General features: G+C 37.1%; 1 protein-coding gene across 6 annotated transcripts in view; it reads left to right on the top strand.

Moving 5' to 3' along the window:
- The window catches only part of Kdm3 (Lysine demethylase 3), a 278486-nt gene that overhangs the window by 114197 nt on the left and 144804 nt on the right, over positions 1-19485 (top strand). For 3 of the 6 annotated variants that reach the window (XM_072903705.1, XM_072903707.1, XM_072903706.1), the window contains exon 8: positions 8080-8136. The exons of 2 other annotated variants lie outside the window; for them this stretch is intronic. In XM_072903705.1, the coding sequence (XP_072759806.1) occupies positions 8080-8136 (57 nt within the window). Of the gene's footprint in view, positions 1-6299; positions 6370-8079; positions 8137-19485 lie in introns of those variants that run through there. One more of the 6 variants, XM_072903710.1, reaches the window with a different exon arrangement.

Raw genomic sequence — 19485 nt, forward strand, 5'->3', positions numbered from 1 at the left:
GAAATATCAGCCCGTCCATCAACCGTCACGTAGAAATCACATTTCCGGGGATGCCGGCGCGTCATTCCAACGTCGTTTCACGCGCTAATTTATTTGTCCGCGTTTTCGAGGAAGCGATGGCAGCAGTAGCAGTAGCTCAGCCAATAATAGATGCGACAATACAGTAAAAAAAAAAAAAAAAAAAAAAAAGAAAAAGGAAAAAAAGACAGGTTGACTCGCATTACTTAAAGTCTCATCGATGCGATTCTTTTCGAAAGAAATTGCAATTTTGCGTTTTTTGCCAGCGATAAAAGAAACGAATCGCGTTTTGTCACTTTTTATTGGAAAATATATAAATACAGAGATTTTTCTGAATAAAGGTTTTTAAATTTTTTTGAACGTTGGAGAATAAATATAATGTACGGTCTAACTAGAAAAACGGGACGTAACGCTTAAAAGTAAAAACTATGCAATTTAAAAATATCCGTTCCGGAAGAATGCATGTCATATGCACGTTCGATAGTAAAAATAGTATTAAAAAGTTCCCTTCCTTTGCCTTTCTGACAAATAGGACTGTCCTGGGATTTGTTAAAGGCGCCGCACCCGCGTTTACGACGCTTCCCCTTTAAGGTCGCCGCGGGGTTGGAGAGCGGTCGATACCGCCGTCTCGAAACAACCCCAGTCCCCCCACCCCTCTCCGTTTACCTCTCTCTCCCGCGCCCCTGTTCCACGGCATTGTAACTGGCGCACACGAGAGCCTGGATACCGAGGGGTAGCGAAGAAGGGTAAGCGTGCGGGGTCTCGAAACAGAAGGGGATGGTGGAGGACGCGCTCATTCAGGATGGATGGGTGCTCTGTGTTTATCAAAGGGGTTGCCGGCGACCTCGCAAATACCCCGACGTGACGGGCCCCGCGTCTCCCACATCTATCCGTCGTGTAAATACTTTACGTGAAATTTGCTTTTCCGCTTCCTCAAAGTTGTTTCCCTGTTGTTCTAGATAATCAGTAATTTTCATACAATCGTAAACATTAACGTTCTTTGTAATTATATTAATTAGATTAGCTGCGTGAAGTTAATTGAAATCGTTTGATTGCGAAATATGTGATGGTTTAAAATTTATTAATTTTTTTTACATCATTCTTTACATTGTATAATTAGCGTTCTTCTTGTAAAGTTATTTTACTAATTCCATATTATCATATATATTTTTACCGTATCACTTTTCTTTCTGTGAATTAATTTATCGGACTTGGAATTAGTGGAAGAGCTTAGCGCATTATTAATAACTTATCTTCAATGGTATTTTAACAGTTGAATAGTCGTCGACGTTTATCGGGGAGAAAATTATTTTAGAGACACATTGAATTACGTCGCGTAATTTTCTCACGCGGAACTTTTAGGTCAGCCTGAAAATTGGATCGCGCATCGCAGAGTTAACGCGAACAAACTACCGTTGAACTAAACTGAGCTGGCGCTCGAGATACTCTCATCTCGGTTACAAGGAAATACATAAGAGGAGGGCGAGTTGAGCAGTCAGCAAACTGTTTCGCAAATGAAAAACTGAAACTATCCGACCCCTCATCGTTCCCTACGTGTTAGTTAATTTCGCTCGTCAGTTCAGGGAAACTTTCCCGAACACCCTTAGTTCGTCCCTTCTCACTCACCCTTCCCCTTTCCCATTTACCTAGCTACCGTGACGTGTGTATCCCAGGAAGATGCGCTCTCGTGTTGGAGAGGGGTGTTTCTCGAGCATATGAGAAACTCTCTTTCTCTCTCTCTTTCTCTCTCTCTCTCTTTGCCTGCCTGGAATTCGCGATTCACTTTGTTCGACGGCTTCCGTGAGCGAAATTACGGCGTAAACGCCAAATTATCGAAGCTGCGCCGGTTCACCGTTCGCGGTCGACCGCCAATCTGGACCCTTCGTTCCTCGATCGAATACTACGAAATTCTGCGGCGAATCGACTTATTCGCCGGTAAATCGGATTTAGATTCGTCCCTCTTCTATTACGCGCGAATCGAGTAATCGAGTTGCCGACAATCGCGGGGACGACCAATTCGCGCCGCTCGCACGGTTTGTGAAAAACAATCTTGCCGCTTCGATTCTCGCTCGTTTTGTCGATTCTATCCGAACGGTAGGATCGATCTCTCTGCGCTGACGAGAACCCACAAACTCGAATGAAATTTTCTCACATTACTCTCGAACGAGTCGTTTTCTTAAGTTTATTACTTGATGTGCCGTCGCGTCGCCGTCGATTCGAATATGTCAAAGTAAAGCTCAACATGTTTTGTTAATATAAAGTGAATTGAAACGAAGCTTATTAGAGAAATTAAAGAAAACTTAGATTTTATTATTTCGAATATAAGGCTCTTAATAACGAAAATTAACGAAAATTGAAACGTGCCCAGGGCGCATATTTTACTTGGTGTATTTACCAAGAAATAGATTCTCATTTTTGAGGATTTTATACCCCCTCTTTACCTTCCCTAAAGGGATATAGGCGAGAAAAATAACGGGGCAAAGTCGCTGAATCGGGAATAAAATCGCGGATAAAATTAAAAATTTCTAAGAAATTTACGCATTAACATCTGCGTATGGCTCTTATTCGCCAGGTTGATAGTTGCTTGTTAGATTTTTTTTTTTTTTTTCCTCTAAACTTAAATGTTCATAAAGTTTAAAATTTTAAAAATTGTACATGATAGTTTTGAGAAAGAGATTTATCTATGGGAAAACTTTTCATTTGAGAAATTTGGAGAATTTTTACAATTATAACTTTGTTGGATTGCATCTCATATACGTGTGTATAATTTAATATAACTTTCGAATATAATTTAGTTAGTATATTATTGTTGTTATTTATGAAAATTTTTTCTACATTGTAAAACTATGCGGTAGAAAAAATGAGAGAAATATTAGATTCTCTCGAGGTACGTCGTTCTTTGCGGGAATATTACAGAAAATGCTTGGGTGGCGCACGGTCTCAGATTTTTGCGGACACCTACTTTTTATCTCGGTTCACGAAGGCCGCTGTACGCAACAGCTAAATTCAAGAAGGACGGCGACGGAGAGATCGTAAAAGACGAAATATTGCCTGCGCGATGCGGGAGCAATAAAATCGAAACCAGATCCCGCGTGGAGTAACGTGAAACAGGCAGTCGGAGGAGAGCCAGCCGACTTGTCGCTAATACGCGACGTGCGTCGTGCATGTGTCTCGGTGCTTTTCCTTCGTGCTCATCCTTTCTCGAGCGCTTAGCGCGGCTTATGTTATTCTCGTACCCTTCATCCGTTACACACTGTTTGCTGTTCGAGATGAATTATCTTGTACCACGTCTCGTTGGACGTCAGTCCGCGCGAGATGAAATACGTGCTTCATCTATCTTTATTAGATCAGTCTTCGGAGAAAAATAAAAAAGACAAAATGTTGCGATCGCTGGATTTTAACGATCGAATAATACTTGTCGTCTATAGACACTTATCAAGGGTAAAAAATTACTTGTGCCAGAAATAATTGATGAGTGAAGAAAGATATATTATAATATTGTAATTTGAAGAGCGCAAATATCTTGATATTTTAATGTTCACACGTGTCAATTTCGATATTTTTAAATAATGTATATTTATTCCACTTGATGTTGCAGAATTGAATACTTCAACAGATACAGAATATAAATTGCAGGGAATAAGTTACAAATTATATTACCGACAACATTTAAATAACTAATTTTTTTTCTTTTTTTTTTTTTTTCCGCAATCTTTTTGTCTTTTATTATTGTGAATTTTTAATATATTTTTTATCGCGTTTGAAATTGCGTCGAAAATCTTTGCTACACCTTCTCACGCGCCATTCGATTTATACTCGAGAAATGGCATATTATTATGGACGATATCTCGCTCACGAAGAAGAAACTTTCGAAAAAAAAGGAATCAGAGAGTGGAAAGTACCTTTGTACGACGACAAATCTTGAGTTGCTTTAGCGAAACGTGCATAAGAAGCGGCGTGTCGTTTTCCGAGACTCGAACGTCTTTATGGAACATCATGTAAAAGGCGAGGATTCCAATCGAATCGAAACAAACGTGCGGTATTATCGATAAAAAGGTAAAAGTGCCGGAGAGAATCTCCGCGAGCGCTCGCCGAGCACGCTTCGCAAACATTTGTCAATCGACGCGCGACTTAACCCGCTTCCTTTTTCTCTCGCGCGGGCGCGTGATATGTCGGTCAAGACGTCGAGACGTTTTGCTCTCTTCTTCTACTCTTCTTTGACTAGTAATTCCCTTCGCGAAAGTGGAACACCGAAGACGACTCCCCCGAAGGAATCACCCTCTTACTTGAGAATGTATTCTCGGTGGCTGCAATCGTCATTACATTTACGAGTTTTTGTCTCTCCTTTCGGTACGTTTCCTAATAGTTATCGAGAAACCACTTCCCAAACTATGCCATCGGATCGGATAAAAACGATTGATTTATGTGCTTCCGCCGGGATTACATACTCGTTCGGGTTGGAAATGTCTTCTTTCTTCACAACGATCTAGTGTGGATCGCGCGCGTGATTTTTGCGACTTTTTTTATTTCTTATCGCTCCGAATGCCACAGTAATATGTTGGAGGAGTATTTATTTCCAGTAGGACTGGGATGAGAAAGTATTGAGAAAATAAAAAGCCGGAGAAGAAATATTTCTTTAGTTCTGATGTTCTCTTAAAAAATTTGATTTGCACGAATTGATACGCATTTTACTAATAATCTCTTCTCGCATCTGTTTCTTTCGCAAGACAATTTTACTCGAGTACTGTCGCTTCACTCATTTTATAATATAAGCAAGTGTTCCTCTCTGATTGTGAGTCATGTGTTGAAAAGTGAAATCAATATCGGGATAATTAATTTAATTAAGTTTTTATCCAGCCTCAATCTAAGTCAACTTTCGTGCGATGTATACCATAAACTTGCGCAATTTCCCTAATCAATTCCTCGACGATTACATAGCGCGTTGCTGATTTAATGACCTTGCCGTGCTCTTTCCAGTTGCCTAGCCGCAACTGGAGGAGCTTGCACCAGCTTTGAGATAATCCGCTCGATCGAGCCTGCGCGCTCGGCGAGTATGTCTCGACGATCGAGTCACGAAGATCGATCGATCCTCGCGTTGAATGAGAGACACGTCGAGGGAGAGCGTGAGAGAGCACGATATTGCCAGCTGCAGCAAACGGCAAAGTGCAGCAACCGGTTCGATAATGATGTGTTGAACGGGTAAACGAGGCAGGTAGCCTCGGAAGAGAGACGGCAGAGAGAGAGAGAGATGGAGAGAGATCGGGGACGAAGAGGATTGCAATAGGAGAGCAGACTTCGCGTATATTGAGCATCGATGACCATTAAACACGTCCATCTATCGCTGTTCCCGGCAAAAGCAGAGAAGCTACACAAAGAGTTGTGCACACGAGACGATCTTGCCGCCTTTGTTACGTAGAATCGTATTCGATCGATTGATTGATCACTTGTTACAATTTTCTAGTCACTTTCTTTTAGTTTCAGCAAAAAAATATTTTACTACGATTTCTTTATTAGTCTGTTATAGTTGAAGAATGAATTTTATCATTATATTAAACAGTTATTTAATAAAAATTAAAATAATAGATGCAGAGAGAGAGAGAGAGAGAGAGAGAGAGAGAGAGAGAGAGAGAGAGAGAGAGAGAGAGAGAGAGAGCAGAAAAAATGCATGAGTGCACTTGTGTATATTTAGATTTAATTTAACATGTTAATTTATATGAAAAATTCAATTTTTTATATGATTGTAGTGGACACATAAGTAAAATTGTACATTTTATTTTATGTATTCTTTATTATACACGCATAAAAAAATATTTCCAGAAATGTATACACATTTGCATTTTCCTTTTATTTCGGAATTAATGATGGATTAATGATGAATAGAAAGAGATTTAATCGTGACGTCAAACATTATTAAAAATTTATCTAAATAGTAAGGTTTTTACGTCAATCACTAAAATGACGAATAATGCATTTCCAATTAATCAGTCTATTTTTAAAAGTTTTTACGGTTAGAAAAAAAAATCTTATCAATGATAATGTACTTCGAAATTTGCAAACCATCACTATTGCATGAAAAATCGGTCTAATGAGAAAACATAGTCAAGGCCGGCAGCATTTTACTGAAATTTAAATGGTTTCCGTAAATATTTGTACAATTCATCGGAGTCGAATCAGTCGTGACTCTGACGTAATTCGCGGTCGTTGTGTAACGAGCGAGAATACTCTTCGCAAAGTATTCCCGACGGTGACTACGATAAATTAATGACTCGTCGCAACGTCGAGGTCAACAAACAGCTATGGCAAGAAGTTGCGTTTATATTAATAACCGCGACTTCGTCATCAACTCACGATGTAAGTCATAAAAAAAAAACTGGAGAAATAAATTACGAACTAGACCCACAAGATTATAAATATACGCTCGAAAGCGTATGCAAATATTTGATGAGTGCATTTTTAACAAGATATAAAAATAGAATTATCTTTACGATAAAGTGATGTTTTATAAATAAAACCATATAGTTACTTTATAATTATTTCTTATTATAAAACTAAAATCGGAATATCGTTATTACTTGATAATGTAAAAGAAACTTTGAGTTCATATTCAATGTACGATATTTGATGCATCTGTAGATTTACGTGCAAGTTGCCCTAGATTTCGACGATGGATGGGAGTTTAAAAATAGTGTATCCGTGTGTAAACAGAAAGGGCTGACAGGTGCGTAAACATCTGGAGCGCCATACCTTCGCCAACCATACTCTGTTTATAAATTAATCCACGCGTCGCTTATACTCGAACGACTATGCGCCGAGGAGAGAAATTAAGAGGAAGACGAATTTGCTTTGAGACGTTAAACGTGCACGTTTGTCGTCAAACCGATTCTCCAAGGCCTTGCGAAGCGAAGAAAAAAATCGGGACACCGGTTACACTCGTAAATGGTTGGCCGCTGCTTTTAAAAAACGCACCTGGCGATACGTTTTCGTATCCGTGGACACACCACACCTTTAATGATCTCCATCTTTTTTATGTTCTGAGAAAATGACGAAAATATTGGTGGCTTCGAAATATAGAAATGTATACAAGGTGTTTTGTATCATATTTTGCGCGTTTTCTTCTATTTATTTTTCAACTTAAATATATTTTTATAATAAAATTTAATAAAGAGCTCCGATTAATAAATAAGTAAATAATAAAGAGGCAATAGGAGCGAGGAGATGTGAATATAAAATTGTAAGTTTTTTATATATAGATGATATGTCGCCATTGTATTGACATTAAGTACATTAGTAACATTCTATAGAATGATAGAAATTACAATAAAGATTTGAACGTTTCGATTCATGTTTTGAATCCTCTTCAGCATAATATATATAAATTAAATAAATGAATTATAAATTGTCAAAGTATGAAGAGTAAGAGGTACGCATTTTTTCGCCGGCATACTTTGACAATTTATAATTCATTTATTTAATTTATATATTATGCTGAAGAGGATTCAAAACATGAATCGAAACGTTCAAATCTTTATTGTAATTTCCGTCATTCTATAGAATGTTACTAATGTACTTAATGTCAATACAATTGCGACATATCATCTATATATAAAAAACTTAGAATTTTATATTCACATCTCCTCGCTCCTATTGCCTCTTTACTATTTACTTATATATTTTTATAATATAATTTTTTTAAGGATTATTATTTCTTAAATATGTGTGTAACTAATTTTTTTCTCGTTAAAATTTAACTTTTAAAGAGATTAATAATTTCTAAGCCGAATAATTGACTGGATCGCTGTCACGGTCGTCGCGTTACGTCATTGATTACAGCCGACCGCGTAGAGTTCAGATGCGGGGACGAGATGCGTTATTAATCGGATGTCTAAGCGGCGCGTTTACGTATAATTTTACAGGCGTGCCGTTAGCGATACCGACGCCTTTGTTCCCAACTAGCCACCCTAAGTCATTACGAGCGGGTGCGCGCGTTTGTCGGACTATTCAGTGCGACGTTTGTCGCGCCCACCAACATGCCACGCTATTAACGATGGTCTTTTGTTTCAGGTAAATATGCAGCGTGTTTATTGCCTCCCGTCCCTCACTCGGTGGTACGTCACCACGGTAAGTCTGCATGTTCACGGCAGCTTTATGCTTTATTATAAATTCAATATCTGTTTTTTCAAAGGTACTACAACACTCGAATATATACACGACGTGAGCAATTTAATTATTTGATTATAAATCTGGCAAAATGAAGGAAATGATCTTGTTATTTTGTTTAGCACAATTTCTTAGAACGGTCCTTGCAACACACATTATTTTCTTATTTTATCTCTGACTCGATTTATCAAGTAGAGTTTATACGGCGCCATTGAGAGAAGATATTCTCAATTTACAGTGCAGTGAGAGAACTTTTCGTCGTGAACATAGAAATTATGACACAATCAAAGTCCAGCTATGTCGAGGAGCGAGCGACGATAACCTTTGTGTATATCGACGATAGACGGTAATAAACGGCGCTTATTTATAAAACAAGACGAATGAATTTGCGAGCGCCAAGCTTTTAAACCGAGATGTCGCGAGATAAGAGCTTTGCTAAAAACGCGCGCTCGCGTAAAATCCCGCGATACTCACGTTTCTTTTTCTCTCGCGTGGCGATAAATTAATTTCCTTGGAAATAATTGTGCTCGCTCTCCGGCTCGCCCACCGCTATCTGCTTGATTCATCGCGCGATTAGGCGGTAAATGCACGTTCCTTCAACAAACGCATACTTGCATATGCGTACATAAGTCGTTTCTCTCATCTAGCGGTCGCGCTTATGCTACGGTTTTTCTCATATTTGTGGCGGTTCACGTGATGCCACAAACTGCTGTTATTTTTCCCCAAATGCATTTATTTCGCTTTCGTTGCGTCCATTTTTTCTTGCCGTTCCCGGTACTCGTTCCGTTATTTTTCTTGCGTTGTTACATTGCATTTTATTGCCAGCAGTTTTTCTCGTCCATCGCTCGCGACACGCAAACGCAGTTATAGCGGAACTATGGTAAATATCAGCTCTTTTTGTACTGACGATGCTATTTATTGATCAATACCAAGTCGATTTTTCCTTCTCGAAAATGTCAAGACTCGCAGCCTTTGGTTTATCAATATAATTAAAGGCAAGTTTTTGCTACAAAGTTTAACAAAGTTTTTTTTTTCTTTTTTTTTTTCTTTTTTCGAAATGAAAAATACTTTAAATATATATCTTTACAGTACAGATTAAAATAAGTTTAACTGTTTCCAAGTGTGGAAGAATTTACGTTGACAGTATATAAATTACCAAGATATTTAACTGCAGTATAATTCAAGTGCTTTCTTGTTTGTTTCCCAGCTCGTCGACGAGAAATTATAAAGGAAGAACAGGTTAAACATGCAAATATCGCGGTCTCTTCTATAAATAACGTGCTTTAGAAAACGCTAAACACGCGTCTGTTGTAAACGCGTGGTTGTATTATTTATGGAGCCACATTTGTTTCTGTTTAACTATCCACGATTTTGTTGAACTTCTGAATTTTCCATATTGCAGAAACAGTTGCGGAAATATTTCGAGAATGTGACAAAAGTCTCGTCGTATCTATGGAATAACCGTATCTTTCGAGTTCAAATTAGAATAATTAATAATTGTCCACTGTTATAAAACAAAAAATGATATATATATATATTATCTTATTGTATCGTAAATAATCCTGCTATTCTGAATTTTAACATCGTATATATATTTTTATTTTTAAAACTGAATAGTCGAGTAGAATGTAAAATAAGAGAAAAATATGTAGTACTTTACGTATGTCTCTAAAATTTTTTTTTAGCGTGCAATATTTCGTTTTTTTTATCTAGTTTTACATCTAGTTTTATATTTTATTTTTTCTTTTTTTTTTTCCAAAATATTTGGAATATATTGGCATCGTGTGGCTGCATCGTTGATTTCTTGACGTAACTGAAAATATAATATATTTCGTTCTCTTTTTTTTTTTTTTTTTTTTTTTTTTTTGTTTTTCAATAATAAACTTTCATCGCTTCGACAAACTTGCTGTGTACGATGACCTCGCCACGATAACCTCACTATTCTTCTTTTTATATCAGCGTATACTCGGGGTTATCATTAATCGACGAGCGACGAGAATGAAGTTCGTTGTTTCCGGGTAACACGCGACCCACGATCTCGTTGCGAAATAAAGACTTTTCCGTTGCCACAAACATATCGCGTACACGCGAGTAAATATATTTATTATTGCGCAGACAAACTCATGTTATCAGGTCGCGAGAAAGAAGTGTATAAGTATAAATTTTTCATTTTTTAAATAGAAGTATCTCAATCGCGGGGCGAAAGATTTGACGCAATTTTATGTCACAAAATTAATCCCTTTAATTATAATAAAAAATGTTTATCTCAACATTATACATATATACAATAAAAACCACCTATTAAAATATTATTTATTTAATGAATATATTGAAACCATCAACAGATTTGATATAATAACAAAGTCAACAAAAATCTCAAAATTTATCTGATTACTTTATTCTTAGATGTAAAATATTATCAATTTCTTAAAATAATATCAGATTATAAACATACACACGCCTACGCTGGTGTCTATAATAAATTAGAAATCTTTTTTTCGGATAGATGGGATGAGCAGTCTCGCTTATAATTCGGTCAGCTCTAGCGGGTAATCATGATCGTGTTATATCGCATCGCGGTCGCAACACACATGTGGCTCGTAATCATAGTGTTATCGTGTTATCGTTATCCAAGCGGCACATACCGGCCAAGTTATCGCGAGTACGTTGACTCTCACTAACACGCACGCAGAAGCTATCTGTTATCTCGGAGCAGTTGACTTCTCTCACTTGGAGAGCGTTATCGTCGCAGACGAGTTAGATACCGTCCGCCACAAAGATGATTGTAAAGGCCGACTAACGTCACGTCGTCGTTGCGTGTGTTGGTCAAAACCTCTTTACAACGGCTGCAATATTCTCGTAAATCCTTTGCTCCGTAAGTAGGAAATCAGGGTAGGCGTTGGAAGGCCACTCAAGGTCACCGTGTATTTTTAGAAAGTATAACGCGTGTGATGTAACGTTTTTAGAATAATCGCTTCGCCGATAATCGCTACGATAATAACTCGCGCGGTCGCTCGACTCTTTTGGAAGAACCGGTTTCTTTTGAAGCCGTGGACATTTTATTACTTTCTACACCTATTTATTGATCCATCGTAACAATAGCAAGGCAATATATCGATTTTATGACTCTATATATTAAACAAGGTATTATGTAAAGGCAACATTTGACATTTAAAAAATAATATGTAAGAAATAAAAATTTATTTTACATAGAACATTACGTTCTTCACTGACAATCGATCGATATTGTTCGTCTTGTTCCATTCTATGTGTATCTCTTGGATTCTCTAAAACTCGTTTTAAAGAAAAACTGTCAAACCAGATTTCGCACTGGTAAAGCCAGTTCCGGGCAGATTTGTCTCTCTTTCTCTCTTCTCTTCTCTTTTTCTGTTTCTCACGTGGACATAAGACAGGGAGTTTACAAAACGCATCCATCGGTTCATTTGGTCATCGTTCTTAAAAAAACTTGAATTATTTTCGTTTTTATACGTACGATCAAAAGATGAAGAGTAGGACTGATGCATAAAAGAACCTGTTTTGTAACAGGTACAGGTTAAGCTCTACGCGCTGGCAATGCGAAATGTCGCTCTTGTAAGCCAAAGCAATCTAGTTGTAGTAGCCTTTGATATTATTTCTTTTTTCCCTCTTTCTTTCTGTTTTTCCTTTTCATCGCAAATACTTTCGCAGACTTCCTTGTCACATCGGCATTCCGTTCACAATCGATATCTCAAAGCGCACAATGCGTTACATTGCACATATGTTTCCGTCAGATTTTTTATAGTTGCACGGCGCGAGATAGCTTTATATCTCATGGATGCGCGCTTTGAAATATCATCTTTTTTTTTTTTTTTTTTTTTTGTATTGACGTAAATGAAACTGATTTATATTTTATGATTAATTTAAGGTATGTCTTACTTTAACAAGACGGCACGAAGAAGTCTATTAGAAAAAAGATTTTCATACATCTTTGAACGTCACTTATATTGCAAACTACATTAATAAAATGTAGAAACGGAATTGTTAGAAAACGCAAAAATTATCTGACATTTCATATCAAGTTTTTACATAGAGAAATACATTTCACTTTCTAATAAAAATATTTACTCAATAAAAAGTGTACGTATACCCGACGATAATCTATTATTGTATGTTTGATATTTATGGTCGTCCTGCGCGATCGCGAAGAAGTAGGTCACGTTAAAAGGACGCGCTAAAACCGATCGAGCGCGCGTCTCAACACGCGGCCGACAGCGTGTAATCTACTTTGTTAAGGCTATTTAAACGCCCTCGCGAGACTACCGTTTCCAGCATCGCGGGCTTTTCCCACGGCGAAAGCACCATGATGCTGATGATGCCACGTAAGAATCTGACCGGCCACAATACAGACGGAAACGGGTTTTGGAAACGAGTCTCGTGAAATGCCGCGTGGCAGCTCGCCATCAGGTCCGTAATACGTCTGCACCTAATGTCGACTCGTCTTCCTTTTGCCTCCAGCTTCTTCTTCGATCTCGAGATGTGTACGCGGCAGTTCTCAACAAGCGACTCATAAACAGCTCGTTTTTATCGCCCTATATGCAGCTAGACGAGAACCGTCGACCTTGGTGCTCAGCACGATCGAAGCGGTCGTTCGAAGGAGTTACGACGTCTCTTCGATCTCGCCAATTTCAACAGTCTTATTCAATGTTTTTTTTTTTTTTTTTTTTTTTTTTTTTTTTAAGATATCTATTTAGAAATTTAAGTATTATAAATTTAAACTGCAGAATGAATACTAATTGAATGCAAAACATTTATTTTCAAATTTTTTAAAAACAATGGCGTGTAAGTAAACTTTTATTCGTAAATTTTCCTTAAAAGAATAGTTACTTTAACGCTTTAATTAAATGATGAAGATGTTTCAAAATGAAAATTATATATATATATATAACTTAGTTTAACTATTTTTTAAAAAATCGACAAAATGAAATACCGAAGCGAAGAGGAGCTCTTTCAGACTGACTCGCCAAAAGTTCGCCATCTCAGAGAAGTTTTCCCAATGAACGAGGGCAGTCTCATCGCTCGACGATTTTGTTGATATAAAACGTGAAAGTGCGAAACTCTCGGGATAGAAAATGGCGTTTCTTACATCTATATATATAAAATTCGAGTATTAAGTAACTCCCACGGTGATGATTCTGCATGTCGACGAAAACGACCGTGTCGACTCAATTTAGACGGCCTGGAAACTGTGTGCAGCTCCCTATTTCTGTTGACACACTTTGTAATGGTCAGGAATCAGATGTAGATAACGTTGGCGAGCAGTTTGTGAACTTTGCGCTTTGTAAAGTTCTTTCCGTTTGTAATTTATGTACGAGTCAGTTGTTTTCTCTACGTAATTTCGATTACCTATCTCACGTGCGTAAATATCTACGCATGACGATGCTAATTTGTGCATATCAATCGTTTTCCTGATACGAATTAACCCATTCGAATAAGATACAATCTAACCTCGACATACATAATCTAACACATACATCCGATCTTGTCATGAATTAAAACACTTCGAGATATCTTGAAAAAACTAGTTGCGCACATAAGGTGATATATATATTCAATGTTCTCTTTGCTAGTTTTATAGTTTTTAAATACACACATATATATATATATATATATATATATATATATATATTATTAGATTCATATCATTAAACATAATGATAGAAAGTATAATTTGATATTATTCGTGATGAAAATTCGCTCATGTAAAATTGAAAAAAATTTTTTTATTTACTTATACGTCACCGTATATAATATTAATGTATTAATGTATTTTAAATAATTCCGTATAGAAAAATACTTGAAAATTTATAACTTTTAATTTTAAAACGTAATTAAATTTTTTAAATGAATTCAAAGTAAGGTTAAATAACAATTTAGTAAAGGCTACTTAAATATCTTGCAAAACTAAATACCAAGTTAAATTTCTATTAAAACTTTATTTGAAAGTAAACGAAGGAGGATCTTATCATCTCTTTTGCATCTTTTAATCGACTTCGCTTTCTGCGATTTATAGTTCAAGTTTCTAGTTCAAGAACTATTGACCTTTCGATCGTGTCTATCAAGGGCAAATTATTTGAATCCTCGACGCGTCTGTATTACTACCGAACACCGCGTATATCGCGCTGGCTTAACGATGTAACTTGTAGTTACCGATAACGACCAACCGGTCGACCGCCCTTACGCAACATGCTTAGAGTGCCGGCAATTAGGGTAATTGCATTCCGCGCGCGCATACGTAGGCGAGGACGGAAAAGAGGCAGACCGAGACGAAAGAACGCGGAGTGATTTGCAAGTCAAACCTATCTACCCACCTACTTATCTGCCTGTCTCGCCTTCGTTCGCTCGTGAGGAAGAAAAACCTGAAGAGGAAAATTCAACGCATATTCTATTTTCTAACAAATCGAAAACCTTCGCGATAGAAGATGAAAAAGCTGCAAATTATTCTCATCCGATGTTATCAAGGAATAAAGACCACCGGCGGCTTCTCTATCTCGCTCTCGAATATCGAATATCCGGAAATTTTCAGCTCGCTCTCGTCGCGACGGTTATCGCGTTTCTGCTTTCAAGTCGACGTTGCTCTTGGAAGACGAATGGAGACAAACGAAGAAGGGATTGTCGAATGGATACAAGATGACAGAGTGAGCGATCGAACCGTTAAGGACGCTAATAATCGCGGCGAAAAACTAGAATTTCTCAAGACAGGCGATTTCTTGATGGGGCTCCGTCTTTGGTCCGTTAAGTCGTATTTAAAAACGACGCTCCTCTCTTCTTCGTTAATGGCATTCTGGGTTGCAATCTCCCCCTTCTCCCCATCGGCTTTTGTACCCTATGCGATTTTATCCGCCGTTCCTTGTCCCTTTCTCGCAATACATAGCCTTCCTCTTTCATTCTTTAGCTTATTCATTCGCCCCGCTTCTTTCTTCTCGGTATTTCTCCACGTTAGCACGGCGGTTCTCGTCAAAGAGCGCTGGTGAGGAACGAAGAGAAGGTGAAAAGGAACCGGAGTCAAACCGGTTTTTAAATAGGCGCCGTAATTATTTCCTCCCCGACTCGATAGAGAGAGAGAGAGAGAGAGAAGAAAGAGAAAGAGAAGAAAAGGAGAGAAAAGGAGACCTGAAAAAAATGTGGTTGTAGAACTTGTAGACGATATATTCGAATATGGGCTTTGAAACGAGATGCATTTCGTTCACCCTGTTACTTTCTGAAAAAAAAAGTTGGCAAATAGTTAATTATAGATCCAATTATTGGACCCAGCATATAGATTATGTAAAAAATTTGGCATGTGTATATTGTGAGCACAAAAAGTCATTTCTCTACTTTCAATAAGTGAAAGTAACTGTAAGAATATTTTTTATAAAGGATTGTTTAATGCGATACATTTTATCATCATTCTTTGTATTTATGTTTAGGAAGATAAAAGTTATTTTTTAACGGCAAGAAAACAATAATTTATAAAGTTAACATTGTAAATTTAAGATATTTTAACGAATTACGGGAAAAAAAAATAGTATTTCATATATAATATTTATTTTCTTTAAATTCGCTATTTAGTTTTCTGTATAATTTTCTTATTTTATTTTTTAAATGTATTTTAGACTTTTATTTCTTTGAAATCATAGTCGCGCATTAATTAATATTGTTTCACGAGTAGATTGCCTTTGGGATGGTTTTCACTTACAATTAGCAATGATTGAACGCAAACGTGAACAGAGCGTATGCGCGGATGTAATATTCGTGTTCATTATACTTGTTTTGCGCAAAAAACAAGGAAAAGAGAGAAACACAGATTCGTCAGATTCATAGTTTATGCTTTATGTCATTGACATGCAGAATAAGTATAAATAAATAAATAAATAAATAAATATATCTTAGAAATAAAAAAAGATAATTTGTTATCTCCAACAAATAAATATCAATCTGATTATGCATTTTTAGAAAAGCTGGCTTGAAGAAACCTATTTCAACAAGTAACAAAATTTTTTTTTAATTTTTATTATCTCAAAAATTTATATAATGTTCAAAATTAAAAGTTTTAATGTTTTTATATGATATTTAAACAGGAAGAATTAATTTCTAATTAATTAATAATTAAGTTACTCATTTTACGTATATTGTACATAATTAATGTATATTATCACGTTATTACGTTAATTTATAAAATATGAATATTGTCAGAGAGATATACATGTAATATAAATTATATCTAAAGAAAATATTAACATATTTTTATTGGGACCAAATTTATTAATTGAACCAAATTGTTATTGCCATAGGGAATGTTTTATTATGTAAGATATAATGTAATCTTTGCAAGAACGAGCCATTTTCTCTAGAGAAAAGTAAACTCTTATCTTCTTTTCATTATTTGGACGTATGTCCCATTGGACAATTCACAGAATGAGTGGTGGAGCATGGACATGTCCTCGTAATATGGCGTACACGTGCGAGAAACATGATCGGGTCCAGCGTGTCTCGAATGTCCTTCCTTGTAGGGATGTAGGAGATTGTAATAGGAGGGTAATAATCTCGAGATTTGCGTAAGCACGGACGCGAAGCACAGTGGAATACATGTCTGCAGAAACACACGTTCATAGAAACGTGTTAAGGGGATAAATAGGTTTATCCCTAAATGCGATATTTACTCATCCCGTATTTCTCATACGTGTTAGAATGCATTTAATAACGAAATAATCGGTATTTTGTTTCAGAAAATATGAGCGTCTATTTGATGAGAATAGCAGACTAATTGCGCTCTCGAATTAATTTAGCCATATAATCTCGCGTGTCAGAATCGTCTCGACATTTATCCGCATATCGGGAAATTCAATTTAAATAAATTTAAGACGAATTGATGTACATCGCTTGGGGGAGAGCGAACTTAATTTCGATCGTTCTCGATATAGAAATTACTGACGAATCGTTTTCGTTAATTAATGTATTCTAAGTTTTATCTCGCGTGCGATGATAAGAATAACTCGATCGCGATCGATACGATTCTAGCATATCGCCGATGTGCTTTTCGTAAAAATAGATAAATTAATCATAGGTTGACCTCGTTCCCATTGCATCTCGATCCTATGTCTCGTCTCGTCTCGTCTCGTCTCGTTTTCGACGTCTCTCTTCTCGACGCTCATCGTCGATGTGGATGTTCACGTCGCTATTGATTAGTACGCGAGAGATTTGTCAACCGTTCGGTAAATTTCCATTCCAGTATTCGGACACTAAACATGTACGTCCAAATTGCTGAAATTTCGATAAAATTTCGCGACACGCGAATCTCTAATCAATTCTCTGGATTTAACGGTCATAAAGATGGCAATCGGGCTTAATTTAGTGACGTGTGTCTAAATGCGCTTGCCAGATGTAATGGTTTATTTTCTTCTCGATTTAACTGTCTTGAATCTTGAATTGCTGATATAACTAGTAAATAGTGAGAGTGCAGTGACTCATGCCGAGAAAATATATACACAGAATGTAATATTGATGCTACTTAAACACTTGAGCAGTATCAGAGTAGATTTTTAATTATATTAGGTAACATAAAATTAATTATAAAAGATAATGAAAATTGATAAACAAGTAATTTGATAAATTGTGATAAAAAGAATTATTTTTAAATTGATAAAGTGAAAGCAGATAGAGGAGTAGGACATTCCTTTTATTTATTCGCAATAATATTTTATAGAGTTTAAAACTTCTCTAAACTTCTCTAACAATAGGAAGAAACTTTAAATCGAATTATTTTAGGATAGAAAAGTATTATCCGTCTCTCAAACAGAAAAGTCATGACTCTTCGTTCTTCATTTACGGCAAAGTCGACGGCTCACGTGCCGCACGCGCGGATACATATAACCACACACGTGTCACGGAAAAACATAATTACCTCCTCGCCAAATCGTCCGATCGATTGAACTCTATCCGCTCCGTGTCACGTACACACGGTTATTCGTGCACAGTATTATATTCAAGATCGATTCAAATCTCTCCGCGTTGCTCTTGCCTCCTTCTCCTTCTCCGACTGCGATCTAGATCGCGCGCATGGATCTCATGGTAAAGTCACGCGATCGTAATGCGGTGCCATTAACCCAGAATTCCACGAGGACGTAGGAGGAAGAAGAAATCGTTCTCTTTCTGCTTCCTCGCATGGATTCCCCCCCCCCCCTCTCTCTCTCTTTCTCTCTCTTTCTATCTCCGCGATCCGCGTCACGACGTGTTTCTTCGCAGATGGAATTTCAGGACGAAACGAGTGAGTTAACCTTGACGAGGTATGTCGGTCCGCTGACCAGGGACTAGGGGTCTAGAATTACCACTCGACTGGTTGATCTGAGCGGGACCAAAAGAGAAGGCGGATAGTTTCTTGGGGACACTTAAGATCGGATCGCGTATATATATATATATATCGCGCTTCTTTCTCGTTCCCCTCATCTCTCTATATATTTGCTTACGTCATCGAAATTGAGCGAATCTTTCTAATGTTTGTCCTCTTTATACGTGGCCGCTACGTTATCTTCTTGGATAATCAATCTCTTCTTCAAGACGATAAATTACTGATATTGTTTACGTGCTTTTTGAAGATTAGTGTTAATATTTTTAACTTTAAGCCAATTAAATAAAAATTACAAATTTTTTTATTTTTCGAGATTCTATAATTAAGATTTACGATTGATTAATTACGATGTTTTAGTATCGATTTTAGTATAAACTTTTAATGACGGAAATAATAAAACTTAAGAAAAAAAAGTATATATTATATATTGTTTTAAATTTCGCATCTTTTTTACGTTTCTCTACCTAAAGTTCAAATATAATACTACTGAATAATTTTGCAAAGGAACTTTGTAACCACTAAGAAAAGTTTCTGGAAACAAGATCGTGACCGCTCGTAACATATGAACAACGAACGGTCGTAAAAAAAAAAAAAAAAAAAAAAAAAAAAAAGAAAAAAAACGAACCAGCCCATTTCCCGAGATACGCACATGAAAGAGAAGTTCCCTGTCGGCAGCGGAAAATAACAGAGAGAGCTATCGGGGTCGAACCGGACCGTGCGCGGTCGTTAAAACGTTGCTCACAGATCGATGAACTACGGATCTGACCATCGCCGCAGGTACCGCCTAAGTCCTTTCCTCCCCGTTCTCGTTTTCCTAACCGGATGATGGACCGGACAATGGACCCGGATCGCCTCCTCTCGAGAAGAAATCGGCGGAGAGTTCTCCGCCGCTAGGCCTGCTCCGGAATCACGAGCGATCGAATCGCGGGCGGTCGGAATCCAACCGG

The sequence above is a fragment of the Anoplolepis gracilipes genome, chromosome 12 (assembly GCF_047496725.1).
Source record: "Anoplolepis gracilipes chromosome 12, ASM4749672v1, whole genome shotgun sequence".
Classification (NCBI taxonomy): domain Eukaryota; kingdom Metazoa; phylum Arthropoda; class Insecta; order Hymenoptera; family Formicidae; genus Anoplolepis; species Anoplolepis gracilipes.